The sequence below is a fragment of a genome, unplaced genomic scaffold, assembly GCF_019419815.1.
Source record: "Pyrus x bretschneideri cultivar Hongxiangsu unplaced genomic scaffold, Pyrus_bretschneideri_v1 Contig48, whole genome shotgun sequence".
Classification (NCBI taxonomy): domain Eukaryota; kingdom Viridiplantae; phylum Streptophyta; class Magnoliopsida; order Rosales; family Rosaceae; genus Pyrus; species Pyrus x bretschneideri.
In genome coordinates this window covers 618,190-642,633 of record NW_025999785.1, presented here as the reverse complement: position 1 = coordinate 642,633, position 24,444 = coordinate 618,190, and the positions used below count along the sequence as shown (strand labels likewise).

General features: G+C 38.3%; 4 protein-coding genes across 5 annotated transcripts; 3 read left to right on the top strand and 1 right to left on the bottom strand.

Annotated features, from left to right (window-relative positions):
- The first annotated feature begins 616 nt into the window (after positions 1–616).
- LOC103968109 (probable UDP-N-acetylglucosamine--peptide N-acetylglucosaminyltransferase SEC) lies at positions 617–10,278 on the top strand. The gene is made up of 28 exons (XM_009381446.3): positions 617–977; positions 1,276–1,421; positions 1,535–1,633; positions 1,727–1,777; positions 2,048–2,164; positions 2,293–2,349; positions 2,854–2,973; positions 3,128–3,190; positions 3,286–3,364; positions 4,904–5,013; positions 5,109–5,162; positions 5,251–5,318; positions 5,427–5,529; positions 6,019–6,221; positions 6,617–6,713; positions 7,114–7,185; positions 7,325–7,401; positions 7,501–7,617; positions 7,709–7,793; positions 7,869–8,036; positions 8,273–8,383; positions 8,466–8,552; positions 8,647–8,774; positions 8,884–8,966; positions 9,188–9,293; positions 9,395–9,541; positions 9,732–9,852; positions 9,941–10,278. Exons 1-28 carry the CDS (start codon positions 821–823, stop codon positions 10,052–10,054), a joined length of 2,940 nt encoding a protein of 979 aa, XP_009379721.2. The 5' UTR covers positions 617–820; the 3' UTR covers positions 10,055–10,278.
- Positions 10,279–10,432: 154 nt separating this feature from the next.
- LOC103926518 (U11/U12 small nuclear ribonucleoprotein 48 kDa protein-like) lies at positions 10,433–13,835 on the top strand. The gene is made up of 3 exons (XM_048568240.1): positions 10,433–11,825; positions 11,905–12,325; positions 12,428–13,835. The coding sequence occupies exons 1-2, from the start codon at positions 11,353–11,355 to the stop codon at positions 12,047–12,049; spliced, it is 618 nt and encodes a 205-aa protein (XP_048424197.1). The 5' UTR covers positions 10,433–11,352; the 3' UTR covers positions 12,050–12,325; positions 12,428–13,835.
- A 775-nt stretch (positions 13,836–14,610) lies between these two features.
- LOC103968108 (U-box domain-containing protein 9-like) lies at positions 14,611–17,230 on the top strand. 2 transcript variants are annotated; one of them, XM_018642347.2, is made up of 2 exons: positions 14,611–15,200; positions 15,737–17,230. In XM_018642347.2, exons 1-2 carry the CDS (start codon positions 14,871–14,873, stop codon positions 16,814–16,816), a joined length of 1,410 nt encoding a protein of 469 aa, XP_018497863.2. In that variant the 5' UTR covers positions 14,611–14,870; the 3' UTR covers positions 16,817–17,230. The 2 variants fall into 2 exon arrangements, with proteins under 2 accessions (XP_018497863.2, XP_009379720.2); XM_009381445.2 differs by having other exon boundaries at positions 15,087–15,207.
- Positions 17,231–20,676: 3,446 nt separating this feature from the next.
- LOC103968107 lies at positions 20,677–23,636 on the bottom strand. Its single transcript, XM_009381443.3, has 4 exons — positions 23,159–23,636; positions 22,846–23,064; positions 21,737–22,018; positions 20,677–21,025 (listed from the first exon to the last, which is right to left on the bottom strand). The coding sequence occupies exons 1-4, from the start codon at positions 23,162–23,164 to the stop codon at positions 20,975–20,977; spliced, it is 558 nt and encodes a 185-aa protein (XP_009379718.2). The 5' UTR covers positions 23,165–23,636; the 3' UTR covers positions 20,677–20,974.
- Positions 23,637–24,444: the final 808 nt, after the last annotated feature.

The window sequence follows — 24,444 nt, the reverse complement described above, 5'->3', positions numbered from 1 at the left end:
TTTACATTTCTTATAAGTATATTTTTTTTTAAATATAGAAAGTTTGGAGTGTAAAATGAGAATTTTAGAGTGCTAATAACAATTCTCTTCTTTTATGAGACCCCACTCTGTAGAATCATACTTGTTCAATTTTTTAATTAAAATGAATGTTTTAATAATTTGAAATTTACTTAATTTCTTTTGTAAAAAATAATTTAGAATAATATTATAAAATATACATGATTTAAATTATCAAAACACGTCACACAATGAATTTAAAATGAGAAAGAGATCCCTTTCAGATCGCTTTTATCAAAATCTACCAATCAATTAATTCGAATCTTTAAAATGTGCGTCTGAAATCTTTATCCCAAAATAATTAAATATACGCACTTTTGCATTCATCGGTCAGCGTAAGATTACGTGTCCAAAACATGTTATTTTTCTTCCGTATTAGGTGAAAACTGCAAACAAGTTGCAGAATGTTTGGAAATTACAACTCAACCGATACGGCACGTCGACATCCAATCACAAATCTGAATCACATCCCCCCATCCGACGGCCCAGATCGTTCCTCGCCCACAGCCGACTTATCCACCTTATATTTAAGCCCCTCTTTCTGTCGCGTTGTCCTCTGTTATTCGCACCAAAAAAAGCACCGAAAAAAAAGCCGCTTCCAAAAAAAGTCGCTTCTTCCAATTACGCAAAACTGTAGAACTCCGAAAAAAAAACAAGTTAGAAGCCAAGGGGCAGACCCAGACAGCTCGAGAGAGAGTTGTGGGCCGTCCGATCGCAGTTGGATGGTAGTGATCGGAGGGGGGTGAGGAGGAGGTTCGCCACGATGATCACGGTTAAGGGCGAGGCTCGTCAGCCGCCGGCGGTGGTCGGAGCTTCTAGGGCACACTTCGGCTCCGCTCGCGATGATTCCTTTGGGATTAAGCCGGAGCCGTCGTCGCTCAGCTTGGTCTCTTTCAAGCCTCATCACGATGCTCGTGAAGGTTCCATTTTCTGATCCAATTTTTTTTAGTTTCATATTATTTTACAATCGGAATATGAATTTCTAAATTGTTTCTTAATTGAAGTTTGAAACTTCAATTGCAATTTTTGGGGTTTTTCAATCGATGAGTGTTCTTCTGGTGATTAATTTGAGCTAAGAATTTTGACAGAAGCCAAAATTCGAATTATAGGGTTAGGGTTTTCATCTATTGTTCCCTATCACCAAGATGCTTTTTTTTTTGGTTAATTATTTGAATTTCTTATTGTTGAGGCTAATTGATGAATTATTTGATTATGAAGTTGATGAAGACGCACATATGACCGTTGCTCATCAAATGTACAAGGCTGGAAACTATAAGGAGGCACTAGAGCATAGCAAAATTGTGTATGAGAAAACCCCAATTCGCACCGACAATCTCCTTCTTCTGGGTGCAATCTATTATCAGGTTCAATAATTCATTAAAGTGTAATTTTATTATTTTCCAATGGTTGATTTTCGTTCAATTAGAATTGGAAACCTGAAATTGATTAATATTACATGCGCTTTATTTTGTTGCAGTTGCATGACTTTGATATGTGTATTGCCAAAAATGAAGAAGCCCTTCGAATTGAGCCGCATTTTGCCGAGTGTTATGGGAACATGGCTAATGCTTGGAAGGTGGTGTCGTGAATGCATGGTTGCCTAGTTTCACCCCTTCCGTTTTTCTGGTTGAACAATTTTCCATAATGTTAAAGTTTCTTCTTTATGCAGGAAAAAGGAAATAATGACGTTGCTATTCGCTATTATTTGGTTGCCATTGAGGTTCGTATACTATTATATAATTATTTTCTGATTATTCCTGCATTCCCTCAAATCGTATAAAGGGATGAAAATGGATGTTCAGTTTTCTTTTAGTGTGTAATTTTCATTTATAGAGTCAAATTTCCCTAATTTGGTTATTAAACTTTTTGGATGTGCTTTGTTTATAAAGTTCAAGTAGTGCTGCTTCAGTTTGAATGGTTAGGTGTCTTTGTCGTCTCATAGACTCATACTTTTGTTTAGTTTATTGATCTTACTTTTTCTTGTCTGCAGCTTCGTCCCAATTTCTGTGATGCATGGTCAAACTTAGCTAGTGCATACATGCGGAAAGGAAGACATGAAGAAGCGGCACAGTGTTGTCGCCAGGCACTTGCATTAAATCCCCATTTGGTGGGCTTCCATCTTGTTATTTTTGACTTTTTACAGGCTGTAATTGTTGTTCTTTTGTCCGATCCAAGGTTACACTCTGCTTTCAATATTATCTGCAAGCTAACTACAATGGGAAATTGATAAAACAGGTTGATGCCCATAGTAATCTTGGGAATCTAATGAAGGCACGGGGATTGGTGCAAGAGGTAAGTTGAAAAATGAATGCATTGCCTTGTATTATGTTTTAGTTACCATATATGTAATGGAAGCTAAGATCTAGATTGCGCTGTATAGGATTTAAGTGCCGTTGGTTATTGTGTTCCCTAACCTTCCATGCTGTTTGCCTAGACCTATAATACCGCCGTATCACTTTCTGTTCAGATTCAGTACAGAATATGGTATTTAAGTCTGAGCTTCTGCTCTAGAATATCCACCTGGCCCAAACTATTCCCCCGCCAAGTTTTGGGGGGGCTTAATAATTTTAGATTTCGCAACAGTCTACTGGAATGTTAATTCTGTTCAACATTTAAATTTTTGTAATGTATATCAAGTAAAGTCACTGATGGAATAATTCATGTGTGGAACTGTGTGTGAATTCACAGTTCAAACAGATATGAAGTTGTTGTCCCCAGGCCAGGGCTCAGATGATGGTTTTGTTGTTACTCCCATCCCCAAGACTGCAAATAGTCAGACTCTAACCTTTTGTGCAGGCATACAGTTGCTACCTCGAGGCTATACGTATCCAACCAAACTTCGCTATTGCATGGTCTAATCTTGCTGGTCTTTTCATGGAGTCTGGTGATCTTAATAGGGCCCTGCAGTACTATAAGGTATCGTAAATTTTGTGTTCGTCCATTATTCATCTCTGTCTTTGTGATGTACTTATTCTTTTATATCTTACTTCTGTACATGATTTCTCATATCTGCCCTATTTAGAAATGTTCTTAATTGTGTTCTTTTTCCTTGGATACTTTTCTATCACAGGAGGCCGTGAAACTCAAACCTGCTTTTCCAGATGCGTATCTCAATCTTGGGAATGTTTATAAGGTAAGCTGTCATGCCTAATGCCAGTAAGGTTCGGTAGGTGCAAGTGGCTGGACTTGTGTTGGAGAAAAACAAGCTATTTCTTTTGCCTTTTCCAGGCTTTGGGACTGCCACAGGAGGCAATCGTGTGTTATCAACGTGCTCTCCAGACAAGACCCAACTATGCAATGGCTTTTGGTGAGTAATATCTTACCATGTCTTGGCCTTTTCATAATTTGGGTAAATTACAATTTTCACCCTCAACTTTCGGTCGCATAACAAACTCATACCTCATCTTTTAAACATTGCAATGTCATACATCAAATTACGAATTCGTTGCAATGTTAGACCTCCGTTTGTCAATCCGTTAAATTGACCATTAAGTGATGATGTGGCAAGACTACATCGCATGTATTTGCTGTCGTGGCATGTATGGCTATCAAATTTGTGCTTTGTGAAAAAAAATAAACAAAAAAAAATTAATTATTTTTAAATATCACTCCAAAATAGTTTTAAAAAATCCAATTCATTCTTATGCCCCGCCCTTCCCCAAAACCCCAGCATCCCTTACCCATATCCCTCACCGCCGCTGCCCCACCCCTACCACCACCATCCCAATCCAGAACTGATCTAACTATACCTGTGGGATTCTCAACCCACCTGATGAAGCGGATCCAGAAGAAGCTTCAGAACCCTGGAATTTCTGGGTGTGAAGAAGTTTCAAAGCCCTGGAATTGCAGTGTGTTTTTCTTGACGACTAACAAACAAAAATTGTGAACGCCCAATTACGCAAACACGACGACTCGAGCTGTCAAAGCTTGGAGATGACGTCAACGAAGATGAAGCCAACCGCCTGCTGTAGCCCCAGTCTGTGTCGCTGTCGTCTTGTTTGATTTGTTCTTGGAATTTGGTTTCACTGCTTAAAATATGTTCATTTTATAGAAAAGAGAGATGTTGATGCTGTGGGTGGATGGGAGAGAAAGTGATTGCGGGATTGGGAGACTGAGAGGGAAGGGATTTTGGAAGAGATGGTGGGGATAGGTTGGGGCAGCGGCGCTAAGGGATTTGGGGAAGGGATGATCTAGAGACTTGGGGAAGGGCGGGTCATGATGAATAAATATTGGATTCCTTTTATTTTCCCCTAATAATTTGAAATGATATTTTTAGATTATTTAGCTTATTTATTTATTTATTTATTCACATAACACACATTTAATACCCATACATGCCATGTCAACAAATATATGCCACGTCGTCTTGCCATGTCATCATTTAACAGCCAAATTGATAGAAAACTTAATGGAGGTCTGACATTGCAACGAATTTATAAGTTGAGGTATGACATTGCAATGTTTAAAACATGAGGTATGAGATTGTGATTAGACTCATACTTGAGGTAGTTTTGTGTAATTTACCCTATTTTTTATTTAGTCTTTACTTATTAGATTACTTGGTTATTCCTTTTTAGAATAAGTTGTTCTGGCATTTTGGATTTGAAATGCATTTACTTTAAGCATAAAGAGAAATTGAGTCAGTTGGCCAAATTCTTGTCTCAAGTCAACTGACTACTTTCATATCTCGTCTGAGTGTGTAATAAGTACCTGTAACATGCAAGTGTTTTTAATTTGTTTTGAAGTCTGTTATCCTCATTTCTTTTTCCAGATGTTAAGATACATTTGTCTTGTGTTAGCAGTTTCATGAATTTTATGTGACCTTAAATTGAATTGTTTGGCGCAGGTAATTTGGCTAGTACGTATTATGAACAAGGTCAACTGGATCTGGCAATCCTACATTATAAGCAAGCCATTTCTTATGATGGAAGATTTTTGGAGGCTTACAATAATTTGGTTGGTTCTCATATCCAGAATGTTATGATTTTTGGATTTGTAGTTGCAACTTTCACTGACTTGATTTTTGTGTTTTGTTTTTGCATCATTTGAAGGGTAATGCTCTTAAAGACGTTGGCAGAGTAGATGAAGCAATTCAATACTACAATGTAGGTTCAACTTTCTATGTTAAATTTCATTTGAATTGCTTGCATATAATCTTCTGTCTCCTTTGACCTTTTATGTCGCTGCATGCAGCAATGCCTCACTTTACAGCCTAACCATCCACAAGCGCTTACCAACCTTGGGAATATTTATATGGAATGGTATGTGATCTTGAAATGATTGTGCATTATTATTAATTTATTAATGTCGAAACAATTAGCTCTGGATGATGAACATGCTTTTAACAACTAAAAGTACTGTATATGCAGGAACATGGTGTCTGCTGCTGCTCAATATTATAAGGCCACATTGACTGTAACAACTGGATTGTCTGCTCCTTTTAATAATCTTGCCATCATCTATAAACAACAGGTATCGTTTCCTTGATTCCATTCTTACATGGATGCAAGAAGTGTATTTTCCCCTGTGGATTGTCTCCCCTCTTTTGGGGTTGGGGTAGAGGGGGGAGGGTGGTAAGGAAGGTGGTACTGCTATTAATTGCTCCTTTACAGCTTTGGGAAAATGTTGGCCTTTTTTTGTAATTTCCTCTTACTAAGATTCATAGTCTTTAAATTATAAAGGTGCATGATATGTGAAGATTTGCCTAGACAATTTCGCACTCCAAAAAAGCTGCCTTTTAGGGGGAGGGGCAGGACCATATTTTAAGAAATCATGCAGGTGAAACCCTCACAGTAAAGGCTCGGTCAGTTTCTAAGATTAAGAGTAGAAATAAAAACTAATAAGAAAAATAAGAATTGTATGGATATATGGTCCTGTTTCTTCTCGTAAAACTTTGTTGAATCTATTTTTATTTATCACCATTTTCTGCTCCAATATCTACTGTGCATGCTTTCATCACAGGGGAATTATGCAGATGCAATTTCTTGCTACAATGAGGTTCTCCGCATAGATCCCTTGGCAGCTGATGGGCTTGTCAATAGGGGGAACACGTACAAAGAGATTGGTAGAGTCAGTGAAGCAATTCAGGACTACATACACGCAATATCTGTCCGGCCAACTATGGCTGAAGCTCATGCAAATTTGGCGTCAGCTTACAAGGATAGGTATGGTACTTCAGTTTTCACTGTTGGCGCTCCAATTTTTGTCAACTGTTTAATATGCCAGGTTCCTGGGAAAAGTTGGTTTACTCCAACAAAAAGTGGAATTCCTTCAGGATTGTTATTCCTATTTTGATCCTTTTAATTCAATCAAATTGATTCTGTGGTGGGTGGTACTGATGGGTGCACTGCTCTTTGGGAGCCTATGAGGGAACAATTTACTTTCATTTGTTCGAATTTAGAGTTAATGCCTTCTTGCCAGGGAATCTAATCTTTGGGTCCCAACAAACTCCAACTGGGTAAATTTTAGTTTAGTAAAGTAGCTTGATGCCTTGGATGGACATTCAAACCATCATATCCCTTGCGTGGAAGTGGAATTAACATTTATTGAACTCTTGCAGTGGACATGTGGAGGCTGCTATTAAGAGCTATAAACAGGCATTGCTTATTCGACCTGATTTTTCAGAGGCAATTTGTAATCTTTTACATACATTACAGGTATTATCTGAATTCCATGGAAGTGGTATTTGACAAGAATTCTTCATGTGATTTGGCTGTGAAATTTGCGCTAATCTAATTTCTACTTAAAAAAGTATTTATTTAGTGCACTAATAGAATTGTGTTCTTGTCGGTTTGCTCTTGGACACTCAACACAAATGTTCACATGCACCAATACCTGTACTCTTTAAAACTCTTGGAGTTGTGTGGATACATCCGTGACCATAGAAATGGCTTTATGTTGGTTGATTTAGACTACATAAGTAGACTTGAAATATAAAGGCATATATGCAGTATTCAGAGGTAGAGGAGCATGTGTTAAATTCCGTCTGTTGGTTGCAGTGCATTGAGCATTGATGTCCTTACATGTAAACTAATGTAATATGATTGTACATTGTAGTGTGTATGCAGTTGGGAGGACCGCGACAAAATGTTTTCTGAAGTTGAAGGGATAATCAGGAGGCAGATTAATGTCGGTCTTGATTTGTTATCATTATACTCTCTATTTTGTAAAACTGATCATTTACCCTTCTAATCTTATTTCAGTCTCATTATCATCACTATAAAACTTTACTAAGAGTCACTTGAATGCTACTTTCTTCTTATTTCAGATGTCTCTTCTGCCAAGTGTGCAACCCTTCCATGCAATAGCCTATCCGATTGATCCAATTCTGGCACTTGAAATTAGGTATCGCCCCTACGTTCAGTGTTTAGGCTTTAAGAAACAAAAGTTAACCAGCAAGAATAATTTTTCTTCTCATTCACAATTTTGTCTTCTCTTTTACAGCCGTAAATATGCTGCACACTGCTCCATAGTCGCATCACGATTTGGACTTTCTCCTTTCAACCATCCTGCTCCAATCCATATAAAGCGTAATGGTGGGCCCCAGAAACTAAGGATTGGGTATGTTTTGACAGGATGCGTAGGACTAATCTCTTTATTTGTCAGAGCTATACTTCTCTTTAACTGTATGAGGACCTTTCTTGAATTGCAGATATGTAAGCAGTGACTTTGGTAATCACCCCTTGTCACATCTTATGGGATCTGTGTTTGGGATGCATAATAAGGACAATGTTGAGGTTTGTAATTTTTGTACTCTTATAGGTTCTTTCTAAGTAAATTACTGCATGCTGGAACTAAGCATTTTGATATAGGTTTTCTGTTATGCCTTGAGTCCAAATGATGGAACGGAATGGAGACAACGCATCCAGTCGGAAGCAGAGCACTTTATCGATGTCTCATCTTTGTCATCTGATATGATTGCCAAAATGATTAATGAAGATAAGATACAGATCTTAATTAACCTTAATGGTTATACAAAGGTATGCTTCATCTGTTGACATTTCTTTTCTCGTCTTTAAATAATCTTTGATGAGGCTTATTGTAAGGACCTTGAACTTGTGCCTATTTATTTGACGCATTGTGTAATTATTTGCTCATAAATATGGTCAGGTATACTACATCAACTAATTGTAGTTTTTTATGCACTCAGCTTTTTATTGTATCATATATTTGTTGTACTTGGTTGGAATGACTTAATGGCACCTTCATCATGCAGGGTGCAAGAAATGAAATATTTGCCATGCAGCCAGCACCCATTCAGGTTTCATATATGGGTTTCCCTGGTACTACTGGGGCAAATTACATTGATTACTTGGTCACTGATGAGGTTTGAATTGGGCCACCTTATGTTTTGGATAGCTTAATTTTGTTGAATGTAGTTTTCTGATGTGCTGTTTCTTTTGTTTCAGTTTGTTTCACCTTTGCGCTTCTCACATATTTACTCTGAGAAGATTGTTCATCTCCCGCATTGCTACTTTGTGAATGATTACAAGCAGGTTGGTGTAGATATGCTCTCTAGTCTGTGTTGTTATTTTATTAACTTCAGCGAAGTTACATGGAACCTGAATCACCTTTTAATGTTGTGTTCAGAAAAATCAAGATGTGTTGGATCCAAGCTGCCGGCAGAAGCGATCCAGTTATGGTCTGCCCGAGGATAAATTTGTATTTGCATGCTTCAATCAGTTGTACAAAATGGATCCTGAAATCTTTAATACATGGTAATATCATCATATTCGTCACGTAGTCGCAATTCCTGAAGAACAAAAAATTACATTAGTACAGATTCTACATAATTTGTCATCTCACTAACGATTCTATGTGCTCTAGGTGCAATATTCTTAAACGTGTACCCAACAGTGCACTTTGGCTCCTCAGATTCCCAGCTGCAGGCGAAATGAGACTTCGTGCATGTAAGTGGAATGGTTTACTTCTTTATAATGAGTTGATCGCACTCATTTAAACCTCTTTTGTGCAAACATATAGGTTTTTTGAATACTCAATCCGAGTAAAAGAGAAAACACAACCTTTGACCTTGCGGTCTGAAGTAAAAACGATTTAATAATGGGCCTTGAGCTCTGTCTTTTCACCCAAAAGTATATGACATTATTATTATTTATTTGACTTTATTCAGATGCTGTTGCTCAAGGAGTGCAGCCAGACCAAATCATCTTCACAGATGTTGCTATGAAAGGTGAACATATCAAGCGGAGTGCGTTGGCAGATTTATTCCTTGACACGTAATCTTCTTTTCCCTGGATTCAACGTAAATCTGAAGTCTCTTTCGTTCTGTACTATACATAGTAAGCTAGAATTTCTGATTGTTTGAGATTGTTTTTAGGCCTCTGTGCAATGCACATACGACAGGCACGGATATTCTATGGGCAGGTCTGCCAATGGTGACCCTTCCCCTTGAAAAGATGGCTACCAGGGTTGCTGGATCACTGTGTCTCGCTACTGGACTGGGAGACGAGATGATCGTTAGCAGGTACGTCTTTTTTACAGACAACCTTGAGACTTGACATACAAGTATTTCATAAAATGATGCCTTTATCATCCACCATCTGCACACAGTGCTTGTCAGTTGTCACTTTGTTCTTGTCTTCTCACTGGACGCTTTTTTCTTACATGTAAATGAGTTTGTAACAATTTCCTTTTCCTGTCTTGACTTCCCATAGCATGAAAGAGTATGAAGAGAAGGCAGTGTCTCTGGCACTGAATCCCGCAAAGCTCCATGCTCTTACCAGCAAGCTCAAGGCAGCCCGGTTGACTTGTCCTCTGTTCGACACTGCACGCTGGGTAAGTCAAAGCAACATGTTTTGTGCATAATGACTACTCGGAAAAAATGGAAGGCACATTAATAATCTCTCGAAACAACTTGTTGCAGGTGAGGAATCTGGAGAGGAGTTATTTCAAAATGTGGAATCTGCATTGCTCGGGCCAGAAGCCGCAGCATTTCAAAGTCACCGAGAACAACTTAGAGTTTCCGTACGATAGATAGAAGGGCGAAGTTAGAGACGGAATTTGTAGATCCGTAAGTACTACACAAATTGATAAATCCTGGACATGTTTCGAGTCGAAGGAGAGATTTGCTTGACGTAGCCGTATTCACTATGTCACTCTTTCCGCTTCCTCCCCTCCTCACCATCCCCTCTACCATATAATCTTGCGATCTGTACGTATCTTATATAATGGAGATGATATATTGGTAATGTGTTGGTTCCACACTGCTCTTGTGCTTCTCGTCTTCGATTGCCAACGGAAATCTTTCTGATGCATTTTCCATTCTTCCTACCTACTTGAACCAAAACTTTGCCGGAAATTGAATCGCTCTTTGTGTTCAGTTTGCAAGCAAATTCTGCCCTACAATACGAAGGAGAAGCATTACTAGGGATTCGTCTCGACTATCTGCGTAAAATATATGAAACATCAGCAGCTAGATTATGGTCGGAAGCGATTTTGGTTTTCAGTAATGGCTTGTAGCCCGCTCTAACAAAACCCGAACCTAAATTGCATATATTGTTGAACACAGAACTGCATCGTTACTTCCTCGATCAAGTACCAACGAGGCCATCAATTCTTCCACGCCCTCCGTGAACCAGGTGCCCCACCGCGAGCACGAGCGGCATGATGCCCAGTGCAGAACCATTAGATCCTTCAAACGGCCAAGAACCAACATCTACAACGCTCGGTTGCCCCATCAAGTGCCGCGGAGAGACGCTTCCAATTGTTCAATCCTCTTAGCCATATCATGCTTCCCACAATTCTTCAATCCGTCAGTAACCAAATCAAAGCACCGCGACATCGGCATCAACCCCATCACAGTCATTTCCACCAAGTAATTCGCGGCCTCAACAAACCGCCCTCGCGTCCAGCCATCGTTATCAACATAGTATACACCGGTCGGTTAGGGGGATGTCCCTTAACCTTCATCTCTCCAAAGAAACAAAATGCATCAACAAACTGACCCCTCCTACACATCTCCTTAATTATGGAAGCATACAAGCTCGGATATGGCCTATGCCCGTCTTCAATCGAATTATGCAAAAGCCGGAACGCATCATCAATCCTCCCCACCTTCGTTAATTTTTCTGCTTTTGATGGTATCAACAGAATGTTCACACTTCCACTAATTTGTCAGCTGAATGTTGACAAAGAGTGGTGTAGAATTCTTCCATCGGAGTTGTGGGCTATTAAAACCGAAGTTGAGGGCTGGAATGATTTTCCTTGTATGTACTCGTACTGTGTTCTTGGTGCCATCTTGGGGTTGGGTGTGGTTAGAGAATGTGACTTAGCCATATGGGTGTCTGCAAATTCACCACAATGTGGAGTTGTGATAGATGTCGCCATGAGGGCTCATATACTTTTACTTTTCTGGTTCAAGCTTTGAAGCGGCTGGCCTCTCAGCTTTCCACACTCTATGGTGCACAAAATGGGAAAGTATTTGCCATAAGCGTTCTCAAGAAATGCATATCAAATGCTGCAATGGCCTCGTTAATTTTCCCATTGGAGCAACAGGTGACAGAGTCTCCTGCTTTAGAAGAGGCTTCATCGAATTTGAATGCCGATGGCAGCGGTGTTAGGAATGCTGAAGCTTTGAAACCACTAAGCACAGATGGTGAAGGGGATTGCATGATGAAGGAAAACATTATCAGTAGGGTGGTATTTGTGTCCCAGGTTGCAGCAGCGGTCGCGGCATTGCATGAAAGGTCCTTGTTAGAAGAAACACTTACAGCACAACGGGTTTCAAAAACCCTTACTAGATATCAACAGTATGCCACTACGCTCAGTTTCATTTTTATCTTGAGTTTGCTTTCAGGTTTTCTTATAAAACGCTAAGTTTCTTTGTAGGGTGGTTGATCATGATCATCTATCACAGAGAGCTCATGAGGAGCGGAAAAACCGAAATCAGTACAAACCCATTATTGACCATGATGGGATTCACTGGGAGAAATCACGTAACCAGGTACCAGATAATATCATTACTTCTAGATAACTTAGCAGAGACATGATACTTGTTTCTAGATAACCAGGTACCAGATAATAGATCATCTTTTCGGTCAAATTCTCATCATAAGGGATAGGTACACATATGAGAATCACAGTTCAAACTCTATGGAACAAAATACGTTTGATGACAGATATGATCCTTTGGAGCCTCGTGACGTATATGAAGACAATCTCTCTACAAACAGAAAGTATGCTAGAGCAAGCAGACATTCTGAAAAAGAGAAAATTCCCAATGACCGTTAGAAATCTGACTGCCATGTCGGTAAGTTATTCTTGATTTTCTTTTATGTACTTGTGGTATGCTCTCACTTGAATTTGAAAGTGATATTTGTTCGTGACGCGGTTTATTGACCAAATTTTGCAGCACGAAGTCATCAGGCTTCAGCAATTTTAACTTCATCTGTATCCTCCTTTGTATCCTTAACTATTTTTCTAATTAGCTGTTAAGCATATAAATATTTCAGTTGCGCGTGTTTCTTCCCTCATTCTTGCTCTGAATAGATGAAAAGTTGATAACAAAACGTTGCTCGTACTGGCAAGGTTGTTGCTATATTCATCATGGTTTTTTAGCCTCGTCAGTCAACACCACAGTTGAGATTGTTATTTGCCGCATCCTCTTGTCAGTATTAAGTATTTACATTAGTTCATTATGATAGCCCATTCTAGTATTTCAAGATATAGCGATTCCCTTTGACTGGTTGGGATGAGCACATCAGAGTGCACATTTGTAGACTTGCAATTGTTATCTCTCGCATTTAGCAATTGTTAGTCTAGTAAGTCAGCGAAAACACAACCACCTTGTTAAACTCTTCTTACGTGTTAATCCTGTTTCTTTACACGCTAACCTCTCTGAATTTTCTGTTGCGCTGGACTTCACTCTGACCAAACCAAATTAAGTATATTGATGTTATTGATGAGCCATGTTAACCCTGTTAACCTCTCTACGAGAAATCTAGCTGATTGTAGCACCAAGCATGTGATGCTGCATTTTTGTCTAGGGGAATGAGTCTATCAGATAACCTGGGTGATGTCTTTTCTATTTTTCTATGCAATTAAAGCTTCATGCGCAATATATACATACATACATATATATATATGAAACAGTTATTAGCACTCCAAAAATCTCATTTTGCACTCCTCAAAAGTGTAAATGACAGAGGCCATGGTTACGAGATCTCAATCTGCAAATGAGGGTCAACAGGTTTGTTGTTGGATTGCAAAGAATAGCATCATTATAACGATTTCTCCGTCCTTCCGACCTCCCACCCCTCGGGACGGTTCCTTTTTTTGTTACTTGCTTTCTACTCTGGTGTTGTAGTATACAGCAATACATGTGATGTCATGGTTGAATTTTCTGATACCCGTATCTCTTTGCTCTGTAGATACTAGAATGCCCCCAGCGTCTGCTAGAATGTTGAAGAAGTTTGTGAATCGTGAAGGGAAGCACCATGCTCCATGCTTCTCTGTCCTGTGGTATTGTCAACATGGAGAGTGACTGATGACATAACTGGATGAAGCATAGTACTGGTGCTTTGACCCTTATTTCTATGCAATAGTTTAGTTTTGCTAATGGAATGCAGTTCTCTGATGAATCGTTTCGACGAGTTCATACAAATCGGAAGCAGTGCTTGTGGGAAAGCTGTCTTCATCTCACCCCTTTGAAATATGTAGATGGAAGAAGAATGCTTGTTTTGTGTTCTTAGTATTTTTAGTTTTGTAGAGATGATGTAAAATTGCTATTTAATTTGGTAGCATTTTTTTTTTCTGCAACATTTTAATTTGTTAGTTTATCCACATGTTTTTAGATGGAAACCTTTAATTAAGGAGAGCCCAAAAGGACATAATAGTTTTTTTTTGGTTTACAACGGGGCATAAGCCCGAAAGAAGGGAAATATTACATAAGAATATTAAGAGGTCACGAGACCCCAACTATACTACAATTAGCAACCGTCAACAAGAGGAGCTTTTCTAACCCGATGAGTCTTATGCCGAATAGCCACGTTTTTAGCTGTTTGGATTGAACAACTCTAATTACAACGAGATTTTTTTCCCAAGCGATAGTGTTTGACCATCCAGCTTATGAGGCTGTTGTACTCAAATCACTCTCCTCCAAACTCTACTAATCCCGCACATTTCTATTAAACTCGTCAACCAATTAATCAGAATAGTATGCCTGTTCTTTTACCCGAGTTAGAACAGCATGCCCATTCTTTTACCTTGAGTTTAAAAATAAAAATAAGAATGGAAGTTCTCCTTACTCAAAGGGACTAGGATTCTTTTCCCTCCTCTTTCTATCCCCTTCCATTCCCTCTTCTCACCTTCTTTATTTAACCTTTCTCTTTTATGATAAAAAAAAAAAAAAGTAATATAAGATGTTAACATGGCTTAACCGTTACCGTTCAAATAAGAGAAAAGAGAAAGGAAGGGAAGGAAAAAAAAAAAAAAAAATGTATGAGAATCCTACTGCTACTCAAAGGGTATGGTGGACTCGGTGAGTCAGCAAGCGACAGGAAAGTACATATATTGTTGAGGTAGTTTAGACGTACCACTTGAAACTGAATTTTGTGTCACACTCCTTCTATCTCCTCTTACTCACACACAAACCACAACAAAAACAAATCCAAGAAAACAGAGCATCTCACTCTCTCTCTCTCTCTCCTCTCTCTCTCTCTCTGACAGACGAGACGATGCAGCAGCAGCCCACAATTCTCGACGTCTGTATCTCCCTGACGACGAAAACCCCGTTCATCTTAAACGAATAATCAGAGCAACAGCAACCCCTGATATCAAATTTTCTTCTTCCGCAAATGGCCAGGAAAGGTGTGGTCTACGAGGAGGGAACTGTGACCGACGCCGACGCCGACGCGTCCACGGCGGCGGCGAAGGCGAAGGCCGTGGAGATAAAGAAGCAACTGGAGAGGCTGGTGAAGGCCATTGTCGATGAAGACGACTACAGGGTCGAGACTGCTGACCAGGCCATCAGAGCCTTGGCTTCTTTGAAAGACTTGAAGTCCGAAAAGTCTTTTTCTTTCAAGCTTCACGGCGGCGGCGGCGGTACTGTAGTCGTCCCTAAAGAATTCAGATGTCCCATTTCCGGAGAGCTCATGGCCGACCCTGTTGTCTTGGCCACTGGAGAGGTATCAGGTTCACAAATTTTGTTACTTTTCTTTTTATTTTTGAAATGTTCGTGGCTAATTCGAATTTGCATGCAAGAATTTCGTGTTTTGAAGATTTGGGTTGTCCTTAAATTTGGGATTTTCGTTTTGTTCTGGTATCAAGATTGGTTCTTTATTTTTGAAATTGGGATTTCAATTGGTTTTTCTTTGTTCTTGCATAATTTGCTCTGTGATTTCTTCGTTCTTTGTTAATTGTGTTTGATATGAAGACGTCTAAAATTAAGATTATACATACATACACACACACACACACACACATATATATATATATACAAATATACATACATACATACATATATATATATATATATTGTAACTCATGCAGTTTCTAATATGGTAGCATTTTGTAGCGTTTATGAATTATTTAGGATCAGATCACGGCTTCTGCAAATATGGTAGCATCGCTTGCTTGCATGTCCGATGTTTTGCTTTGCTTAATAGCACCTTCAATTCATGCAGTTTCTAATATTTGTTTACATATCTTTATTTGATTACAGACGTTTGATCGACCATTCATCCAGAGGTGGTTGAACGAAGGCCACAGAACTTGCCCTCAAACCAAGCAAGTCATCTCTCATACTGTCCTTACCCCTAATCACCTGGTTCGAGAAATGGTTTCACAATGGTGCAGGGAGCATGAAATTGAGCTTCCGAAACCTGTTCAGGATATTGATGAGCAACTTGTCACCAATGCAGACCGAGGATGTCTGAATTCACTGCTTGAGAAGATGTCATCATCTCTATCTGATCAAAAAGCAGCAGCAAAACAGCTTCGACTGCTAACAAAGCGAAGTTCATCATTTCGGGCACTTTTTGGTGAGTCCACTGAGACCATTCCGCAGTTGCTCAATCCACTTTCACCGGGACAGGTTGATGCTCATCCTGATCTTCAAGAAGATCTGATCACAACGCTACTAAACCTCTCAATTCATGACAATAACAAAAGATTAGTCGCAGAGAACGCTTCAGTCATCCGTCTGCTTATTGAATCCTTGGAATATGGAACCGTCCAAACAAAAAGCAATGCTGCCGCAACTTTCTTCACATTATCAGCAATTGATTCCAACAAGATTACTATTGGAGCATCCGGTGCTATCAAACCTTTGATTGACCTTTTAGACGTGGGGCATCCATTAGCGATGAAGGATGTTGCTTCGGCAGTATTCAGCCTGTGTACTGTCCTCGAAAATAAGGAAAGGGCCATCAATGCTGGAGCAGTCGGGGTGATTCTGATAAAGATAATGGATCATGTTTTAGTTGCCGAGTTGTTAGTTATACTTGCAATGCTTTCCAACCATCAGAGGGCCGTTCAGGAAATGTGTGAGCTTGGCGCTGTGCCTTGCTTGATTGGAATCACAAGGGAGAGCGACTGCGAGCGCAACAAGGAGAACTGTGTTGCAATCCTTTACACTATCTGTTTTGCTGACCGGACGAAACTGAAGGAAATTAAGGAAGAGGAAATGGCCAGAGGTACATTTTCTAGACTCGTACAGACCGGAACTTCGAGGGCAAAGAGAAAGGCGAGAGGAATTCTTGAAAGACTGAATAGGACTGGTGCAATAACGCACACTGCTTGACAGAAATCGAACTTTTCTTCTTCTTTTTCCTCCCCCGAAAAGGTATTACCCTATCACACCCCATGTAAATGTCGTATATTTCGTACTAAACTCCAGGTATACCTGTACACAGAAAAGAGCTCACTGATTTGTACACATAACTTGAAATTTTCCTAGGCAAAGTTTTGGTCCATTTCCAGACGTGTAAAGGCCATTGGAATTTCTCCTCTCTTTGATCACAAAAGAAATCACAACTAGTACATTTTGTTTCTCTCTGTTTTGTGGCTCATTTTTCCGATTCTCGGGTAGAACCGGTGGCATATCACACTGTTAGTATCTCTCCCGTCACGTGTTACATTTTTCGGGTTTGTGCCAGCTGTGCATTGCATTTGGCTCTTTGAAATGCCATCATAAATATAATAAGTTTCATTTGGATTTTGTGACTGAATGATGATTGTAGGGCCTCCATTGTTTCTGCCACCCTAAAATTTGAAAGTGTGTCGGCAGGTTGACCACACCAAATTGCATTATTTCGGATCTCTTTTCTTTCTTAATTCAATACTTAAGCACTGGATAAAGTCCTTAAACCCTAATTAGGTTCGATAACGACATGTTTAGTCGGTGCTAATAGGATTTACGAACTTTAATAATGAAACAACAGTTTAATGTTAATAATATAGCAGATTAAGCGCAGAATGATGCTGAAATCTAGTAATTTGTGATTCGTTATTCCACTAATCACCTTGCCTTTCTCAGCATTACACTGTACATAGAGACGATGATTAATTAACATTTTAATTAAGTATTCATCATGATTAATAAAATCTTACTGGATAAAAGCAAATATGATCCCCTCTGCCTTTCTTTTTGTGTTTGCTTTGAAATTTGTAGCCAGTACTTTACTTGAAGGCCTAATTTTCCAACTACCTCTATATACCAGTGACTGATTTTTTTTCATTTATATTTTATAATTAATTGGCCTTCTGCATGCTTAAAAACTCTGGTTGGCCACAACACTGTACAAATATTTAATTATTATTTTAAGGCTTCTTAATTTTGTTTATCCACATCTTTAAGTAACTTTGAAAACTTGGATTCGGGAAAGGTTTTTTTTTGTGTTCGAAATACGGACACATACAACTTATATTATTATATAAGTAGAAAGATACTTTCAAAAAAAATTTGTATCAACTTGTTTAATAACATATAGTGTACAACCCCATATTTAGGGCATATGAAAAAACCTATTGAATACAAAACTTTTTTTTTTTTGGTCTGATGAGCAATATTATTAGACTAAAGGAAAAGAGGATTGGAACTTAAAACACTCGGAGTTGAAGAGCCTTATCTAACACGATGGTGGAGTGTGACTGGGGCATAATTTAGTTGAAAAGAAAACTGCCAACTGAACTAATTTTGTTAATTAAGTAGGATTAGTTATAAACCCTGCTTATTTAGTTGTTGTAATTGTTGCTTGATGGTTAACAAATATCAACCTTCCAACAACTTGTCGCTTGATATCTTTCTATGGCTAATATATATTTGTTCACTCAATATATACTTTTAGGAAGAACTGATTTGAAAGTAATACTATTATGTATATCAATACAAAGATGAAATTTGGTTTCATAGTGCAGAGAAATTCTAATGTCCGCCCATCGGACCATGCAACCATGCTGAGTTGGTTTTACCCTTGCATGAGAGTGTTAGTCGTACACCAGAACTTCTCCTTAATATGATGCAAAGAAAATCTGAATTTCCAAATTCTCACACATCGGGAAAAGGGTGGTGCTATCCACACATTTTTTTTTTATCTCTCACACACTCCTATCAATTTTTAGATCCGTTCGAATGAATTGAAGGATACCAAATGACAGAAATTAATAGAATGTGTGTAGAAAGTAAAAACGGTTATGTGGATAAACAATCTTGAAAAAATGCAAACCACATTTCACTACAAGACATGATAAACCCTAGAGGACAACTCGTATCATGCGGCCCTTCATGGTGCCATTTGCTGGTCCTATCCCATCTTTGCTGACAAAAACCAACATTCATCAAGAATCTCTGAACATTCTAAAAAGATGAGATGCAGGAATCGAATTTCCCCCATGATACTTGGAAGCCATGGATTTAGATTCCCCCAAGAGGCTTATTACTGGCTTCAATTTTTTGATACGTTTGATTTGGCATGTAATAGGTAAGAAGATATTCGATAGTATTATCAAATTAAGACATTTTTTGTGCTAAATACGATCATATGAAGTTGAGTGTGATCAAAATACAGTGAAGTTTCATATTTTTGTACAAATAATGTAGTCGAAAACCATCGTTTCTTTTCTAGTTTCTAATATTTTGTGCTTTCGGTTGAGTGAGGGAGTGGTCCTAAAGGCTAAAACCTTGAAGGAGGGAGGTGGTGGGGGTAGCAACTTTTTGGGTTTGACAAAGTAATACCACAAGAAGAAGATGGACCATGATTAAGAAATTGTTTAATGGTGCTTTAATCCATGCTTAAAAGAATGTTTATGATAATGAAACCCCCCCTAAATCAACGGCCTACACTTTTTAGATCCCTTGTCTGCTGGTGTTGTTTTTACTGCCTCCAAAATATGGACTTTGGAAAATATCAAAAGTAAAAGTAAAGACCATTTCTTCAATTTCCAAACAAAGAAAAACAAAAAAGTAGTGGGGCATCCAAAGAATATTTTATTCTCCATTCAAAGTTCTTTCTTATCCAACAAGTTCGAATCTATGTGCATGAGATGGAAAAATCTTGATTGTAACCGAGAATATATCACTATTTAAACGTCTTACTTGTTATGCAATCAGATTGTGATTCGTGAGACATTTATATGAGGATATATTTCTAGTTAAAAAGTAAAAGCTCTCGTGAACATCATAGTTTGTATGGTGGTCTATAATTGGGGGACCAAGATAGAGAAGAAGGCTAAATTCGCACCTAACATAGGCAATGGCATCTCAAAGTTTCTTCAATTGCTTAACTACCACTAAGCTTTCTGCAAATAGAAAATTATCGCCTGCTGAATGAGATTCTTACCTACAATCAGGAATATATTCAATAAGTCTACATAACTTATCATCTAAGAAGATATATGTCCGGTGACACTAAAACATTTCTCCAAGCAATGAGTTCTTGAGGAAACAGTTCGGGTAACGATTGTCGTAGACTAATGAGGATATATCCTCGGTGACACGAGAGAATCTCTCTGGGCCTTGAGGCCTTAAGGACAGGCTTCAATGGACAGAAAAATTGGATGCAACAGTTGAAGGGTTAAGCTCAGTACAATTCAATTGGGTAAAAAGTGGAACAGAATGCCCAAGACAAGCAAAGGGAAGCCCAACTCAATTTTGAGGTATGGAGAAATCTAAAGATTCTTGAAATGAACAAAATTGGGCAGCCACAGATCCAAAGTGGAGATTCCCGAAGTCCACAAAACACCAGAAAGTGAACAAATATATGTAAAGTGCAATTGTGAGTTAGACCAGTTGTTCAGTATAATATGACCGCTATTTACATTCAATTCAAATTCCATCTTCTATAAAAACATATTTAGAATATCGTTTTGTTAAGAGAAAGACGCACGTACTAAGAGCTACCGCTTGGAAGTGGCAGTGACCCATGAGGGCCATCCCTCAACTAATGATTATAAATCAAACAGAGAAACAAGCTTCATATCATATATCAGTATTTTTTGGCTTTCGAATCATTGATCGATAAATTCTTGGTCACACATCTAACTCTTCATTGCTGTAATACTTGTCATGCACCAAGCATAGCAGAATCTTCTCTACGTCTTGTTTTTATCGGAGGGGCAGATTAACTTGGCTTCTCCTTTCAATATCAGAAATACAAGTACTTCTAGATTAAAAGCTAGTTTGTTTGATAAACTCGGAAATTTCGAAAATTTTGATTTCTTAAATACAAAATAGATAGATAACAAAGTTAAAAATGAGGGGAAAATTAAATAAGAGTGTCACAATTTGGCACTAACTTCTAATTTTCATCTCATTCATAAGCTTGGTTCCATCTTAGCTAGCTACAAGAACAATAATTAACACATGTTGAAGAAAACAACACATATAAAGATAGCCAAGGCACTTGAGTTTTTCTGGTCTCTAGGCATTCTAATTCCTATGAGTTTTGAAACACCTCTTGCTTCATGAAGCACAAGCAGGCACAAAGCAAGCAAACAATCCCAGCATTTTCTTCTGCAGAAAACAAAAATTCAAAAACAATTAAAAAATAATCAAAAGGGTATTTAAAAGAGTAAAAGTGACAAGATTGAGATCCTCTTTAGATTTCTGTGTCTAAAGCAGCCGAATCAGGGAATTCAGGCCGTTCAAGAGAGAGAAATTCAGACCGTTCAAAGACTTTGTTTTTTGTGAAGTGGACAAATAAAATGGACTAACAAAGACCGTATAATTTAAATTAAGAGGTTCAAAATTCTTAATTCAGTTGTTTCATTGGATCTCTACTCATTCCAAAATGCCCCCAAAAGTGTTAAAATTATATACACGACAAAATAGGTAGAAGTCACATCATTATGCATAATGGTGTTGAATTTCAGACCACCGGAGGTCATATTTTCAAACTAATCATGTGGAACTCAGTGCATGATGGACAACTTTTTTTCACTAATTCTCAGTACCGTGTTGAAAATTGAAACACGACAATGTCCCCGAGTATAACTGTCCTGCAAAATGTTTGACGAAAATTCTAATATGTTCTGATGTATAAATTTTTCCACCATATTTGAGAGTAAAACTCTCACACAACATATTCGCAAAAATTCAACTATGTTTCAGTGTATAGAAATTCATATCATGTTTGTTGTTTGCAATAAAAACTCTCATCTAAGTTCCACAAAAATTTTATTATGTTTCGGTGTATTTTATATTTATAAAATGTGGAAATTATACCCGCTTGGTGGTGTGGAGGAGCTCAGGGGGTATCTTGTAGAGATCTTCGTCGATAGGCTTGGGTCTTGAAACGGTGTCGCTCTTGTGATGGTGGAGGTGTGTGCGATTGGGTTGTTGAACATGGAGTTGATAGTGATAGGGTTTAGTTGGCGGTTCCGTCACGTCACAGACTTTTGTCCCCTTCGATTGCTGCCTCTTTTGCTCCATAACATGCGCACGCTGCCCTCGCTTTTCCCTCCCTCGCCCACCACCACCACCTCCTCCTCCTCCTGCTGCTGTTGCCTGCACCAATAAATATACGGTCTCACTCTCACATATTATATCATCATTTAATTAATTTCATCAACTACTCTCTCTGACATTTAAATAATGCATAAGCTAATGTGTGACAATATCATAAATAGGACAGGTGTTACGGAGGGAAAGGAATCCTCTCCGGATCTCTTCTACCTAATCCTCCTCATCAAATAATCTGGACTCTTGAAATTTAAACCAACGGTTAAGGTTATTATAACTTTTAAAATGGATCCCTGTTTTTAGTCGTTGGATCAAATTTCAAGAATTCATACTGTTTGATGAAAAGAATTAGGTGAAAAGGATCCGGAGATGATCTCTTTCCGTTACGGAGTACTCAAAACACCGTCAAATGATGCGTCGATTTTAGTGAAAATCAAAGCATTAATCTTTGTTTTTTATATTAATATCTCATAAAATTGAAATATATTCACCTATTAAAGTTAAAATACATGAAAATATACTACTGGTCGCATAAAAATTTATAGTAAAATAGGCATCATGCTTTTGGAAATGAGCTAGCTCACCTAAGCTAGCTAGCTTAAATAATTAGCTCATAGGTGTAAATAATTAGCTTCTAAAGTCTTGACCAAAAATAATTGCATATCACAAATACCCTTTTACAATGTCAATCTAATTTTGGAAATAATTTCCTTTTACAATTTCTTGTACCACAAATACCCAAATCACATTACTAAATATGCAAAGGGAATGAAAAACAAAAGCAAAAATGCTCAAATTAAATCATAAATCAAAGAAAAAGCAAAAATATTTACAAAAAAGAAGATGTAGGGGGATGAAATTAATGTTAGAACCTTTCGAGGAGGAGCAACGTTGCAAGAAGGCTTCTTGAAGTGATCGACAGGAACAGCATACAAGTCAGGGCGCATATGATCAGTACTCTCGCCGGAGGAAGAGCTGAATCTGATCAAACCAGCTTGTCTTGCACACTCGAAATACTGAGTGATTGGCAGTTCGTTTGCATAATCCCAGTCCCCAAACGCCGGAATCTGCCCACTCCTCTTGTAATAGTCCTGAATCACCACCATCCAAACACAAATCAAAACATTAAAAACCAAACAATAAGAAGAAGAGAAAGGTTACTGAGAAAATGGGTGAAGAACTTACATCCATTGTGTTTGTGGGTCAGTTGTAGAAAATAGCAAGAACCCAATTGAAAGATTGGATTTTGAATGCAAAGGTGAAAGAAAGAAAGAAAATTTAAGGGGTGGTGTGTGGAGATTGGCTGTGAAGAAACTAGGAGTTAAAGGAGGGGGTGTGGGAGCAAAAAGGTGAAAGAAGCTATGAAGAATCCTGAGGAAAAGTCAGAGGATATAAATTATGGTCAGTGTTAAAGAGAGAGAATCTAGGAGGAGAGAGAGCGAGATGATCTCAAAGTTGCTTTCCTTTTACTAGATTTATAGCATCCAGAAGCAAAGGCTCCGAGCACGAAAGATAGCTTATTTGGGTAGGGCAATGGCAGCCCTCAGGGCCTTGTTTTGGGGGGATGGCTACTGCTTCTGCTTCTGCTTCTGCGTCGGCTTCTGCATCATATGTTTACAGTTGCGCTATTCACTATACACACTTGAGAGAGAGAGAGAGAGAGAGAGAGAGAGAGAGAGAGATGGAGGAGATGGTGGTGGTAGTTGACAATTTAATCAAATTCCTCAATCTAGTAATGCCACATTTCAACCATGCCTGATAAAAAGATGGTTTTTTTTCACCTCCTCGGTTCACGCGGTAGACAGGTGGGCCCCAGAAATTCCAGGTTTTCCCACTTGAAAACCTAATAAATATCTCCTGAGAAAGTTGAATTCTTTTTTTCCTTTCAACTGTTTGCAATGCAGAAGCCTAGCTAGTAGCTGGTCTAGTGGTTGTGACCGTGTGACCAAATGTATGGCCCAAAGTTGAAGAAGTGCTTATGAATAATATATGTATAGTTAGGTCTGCTGCCAAACTTTGCTTATTGCTACTACCGTGGGAGGAGAGGATTATTGTGGTGGATTTAGTGGTAAAAAGCGACTTTTGGGAAGAAGCACTTTTCGATAAGTCATGCCCACCATTTCCGGATCCTTGTCCATTTCCCAGCTTGAATCCAGTAAAATAAGACTTGGTTTGGTACTAAGATAATTCTGAAAAAAAATTATATAAAAAAAAGCTGGAAGCTGTTTTTATGTTTGGTAAACATTTAGTTTTAACTTTTTTTCACAGTTTTGGGTGAAAAAAAAACCAAAAACAAGAAGTTGCAAAACCCAACTTTGAAAAACTGGTTTTTTTTCACATCTGTTTTACATAAAAGTTTACCAAACACTATAGTACTTTTTTTTTTTTTTTTTACAAAAGCACTTCTACCAAAAAGTTTACCAAACACTCTGCTACTTTATTTTACAGCTGCTTATTCTCACAGTACAGTA